Here is a 2500-nt window from a genome sequence, read left to right as displayed (position 1 = left end):
CAGCTCACCCCGGTCCGGTGGCACGACGACGGTTGGGCCAGGGCTCCCGGAACGCCCGTTAGCGCCCATCCTCCTCCTCCGCCTCCCGGGGACGGGGACAGGACCAGTGCGCAGGTGAGGAGCAGGGCTGACAAGCCTCCAGCGGCGGAGGAGGAGGAGGGGGCGATAAGTGGTGGTGGTGGTGGTGGTGGTGGGTGAGACGATGGAGGAGGTAAGCATAGTTTCTGCCTTTTTTTTTTTTTTTTTTAAGCGAAGTTGGAGAGAGGAGTTGGTTCGGGAAGTATGGATCCCGGATGGGCTTCTTTGCTTTCTGAATTGTCTTTCGTGGTGTGTGTCGCCCAGCCTGAAATGGAAACAGATTACTTGTTGATAAGATCAGACACGAGTTATTCAGATCGAAACTTTTCTGAAATTCAACAATGTATCGCCTCAAAACAATTCAGGTTTCAAATGCACTCTCACGAGACAAAGAGAAATGAATATAAACAGGACGAGAACGAACGAAGAAATGAATGAATGAACGAACGAATGAACGAACAAATAGATAAATGAATAGTTGAAAGAAAGAAAGAAAGAAAAAATGAACGAATAAATGAAAATTGTGAAGGATTGGTGTTAGGATCTCATCAATAATCCGTTCAGTCCTGTCTCATTTGCTCCATGCAATTCTAACCTAAAGCTCTTTCATGCCAGTCATTTACACGTATGCAGAACTGATTCTGATGGATGAAACACAAAACGTGTCAATACATACATACATACATGCATATATATATATATATAATGTGTGTAAATAGAAAGTTACAGAATCTGCAGGCCGGGAGGGGTGGGACCACTGTGGAAAGAGGTAGGTTTTAAGGCCCACCTTGGAACAGCTGAGTGCAGAGATTTCAGCAACAGGAAAGGTGGGAGCTCATTCCAAGTGTGGGGTCCAGAGACAGAGAAAGAGCGGCGGCCGACTGTAGAACGTCTGAAGACGGACAGACAGAGAGACAGACAGACTGGCAGACGGACAGACAGAGAGACAGACTGGCAAACAGGCAGATATAGACAGAGGGAAGAACGTAGACTTAAAAAATATAAAAAAACAGGGTCTGAAAGTCTCATTAAAAAGAAAAGCCCGCCCCCGCCCCAACACCATACCGGTATCCGTTCATTCACTCTTCTTCCCCCGTGGGGATGCGGGGGGTCTTTCAGTCTAAATAGCATACCCGCCTTCTGGAAATTCTGTGCTAGAAATTTCCTCTTTTCTGTCACTCTCTTTGTTTCTGCCTTTTTTCTATCTTCCATCACTGTTGTCTGCTTTTTCTGCCTTCCCAGTCCATTCCCCTTTCTTTTTTCAAGCAAGCCTGGACATTTTGTTTGGTGTACTATCTTTGCTGTTTTGCTCTGGCGATTAGGTAGTGAGGTGTAAACACTGGGATGGGCGCTAGCTGCCCATTCTGCAGTGTTATTTTGGTATTTGGCCTTTTTAATGTATTTTTTGTTTGGCTTTGAAGTATTGTTATTGGTGTTGTTGTTGTTTTTTTTGTTGTTGTTGTTGTTTTTCTTTTTTTACGATTTTGTGTAATCTGGGATGATAAATTAAACGTAATGGCTGGCGAACTCAGCATGGCCTAGTCTTATTTGCCACAAGGAGCTAAATGGTTGGCATACTGTGTCATGAACTGTGTTTTGTGGGTTTGTCTTAGTGTTTGTTGGTTGGTTTGTTTGTTGTTGTTGTTGTTGTTTTGTTGTTGTTTTTCTTTGTTTTGGGGTGTGTGTGTTTTTTGTAAATGTGACAGTTTTGTGTTGACGCGGTTGAGCACTTGTATGGTTTGACAGTCCTGATATGACCCTGAGCGGTCGGCTGGACTATAAGCAACAAGAATCAGAATAATTCAGTCTTTTAACTGCCCACTTCAAACTGAAGTATTCGTATCCATGCACGCCTTATGATCAGCGGGACTTGCAAAGACATTCCTACAAGGCAACAGTGCAAGGAAGGAAAAGCAGAGGCAGACAGAACAAGAGATGGAAGGACAGCATCCCAGAATGCAGGGGCCTGAGACAGCGACACCTTGAGAGATACGTAGTGAGAAGTGGAGACAACTGGTTGCCAGGTCATCAGTGGAGCCCCGCCCCTCGGCCGCGAGGCTACGGGACAGAAGAACTGTCTACAAAAAACAAAAACCTTGCAGTTGGATGAATGATATAACTTCAGTGAAGCGAGGGTCAGTGTTTATGTGTTTTCCTTGAAGCAGATTCTACGGTGTAATGCTTCATTGTTTTTGTTGGAATCGGACAATGTATTTTGTTATATTGTTTACCCAAATGTGAAATGTGATTACATGTTTCTTGACAAATATAACCTTCTCTGCAAGGGAGAAAAAAAGAAGAACTGTCTACTGTCCACTACTATCGTGAGATCCACTTCGGTAGGAAAACAAATAAAATTGCAGGCAGAAAAAAAAGAAAAAAAAGGGTGGCGCTGTCAGTGTACCGACGTGCTCTTCCAAGG

The 2500-nt window shown here is 44.2% G+C and overlaps 1 protein-coding gene across 1 annotated transcript in view; it reads right to left on the bottom strand.

The window, feature by feature from the left end:
* The window catches only part of LOC143290751 (uncharacterized), a 33368-nt gene that overhangs the window by 25261 nt on the left and 5607 nt on the right, over positions 1 to 2500 (bottom strand). Inside the window, exon 3 of the mRNA XM_076600265.1 lies at positions 1 to 242. This exon is cut by the window's left edge and continues 216 nt beyond it. Within this exon, the coding sequence (XP_076456380.1) occupies positions 1 to 242 (242 nt within the window). The remainder of the gene's footprint in view (positions 243 to 2500) is intronic.

The sequence above is a fragment of the Babylonia areolata genome, chromosome 16 (assembly GCF_041734735.1).
Source record: "Babylonia areolata isolate BAREFJ2019XMU chromosome 16, ASM4173473v1, whole genome shotgun sequence".
In the NCBI taxonomy this organism is placed as follows: domain Eukaryota; kingdom Metazoa; phylum Mollusca; class Gastropoda; order Neogastropoda; family Buccinidae; genus Babylonia; species Babylonia areolata.
The sequence above is the reverse complement of the archived record's forward strand: the minus strand, read 5'-3'. Positions and strand labels throughout refer to the sequence as shown.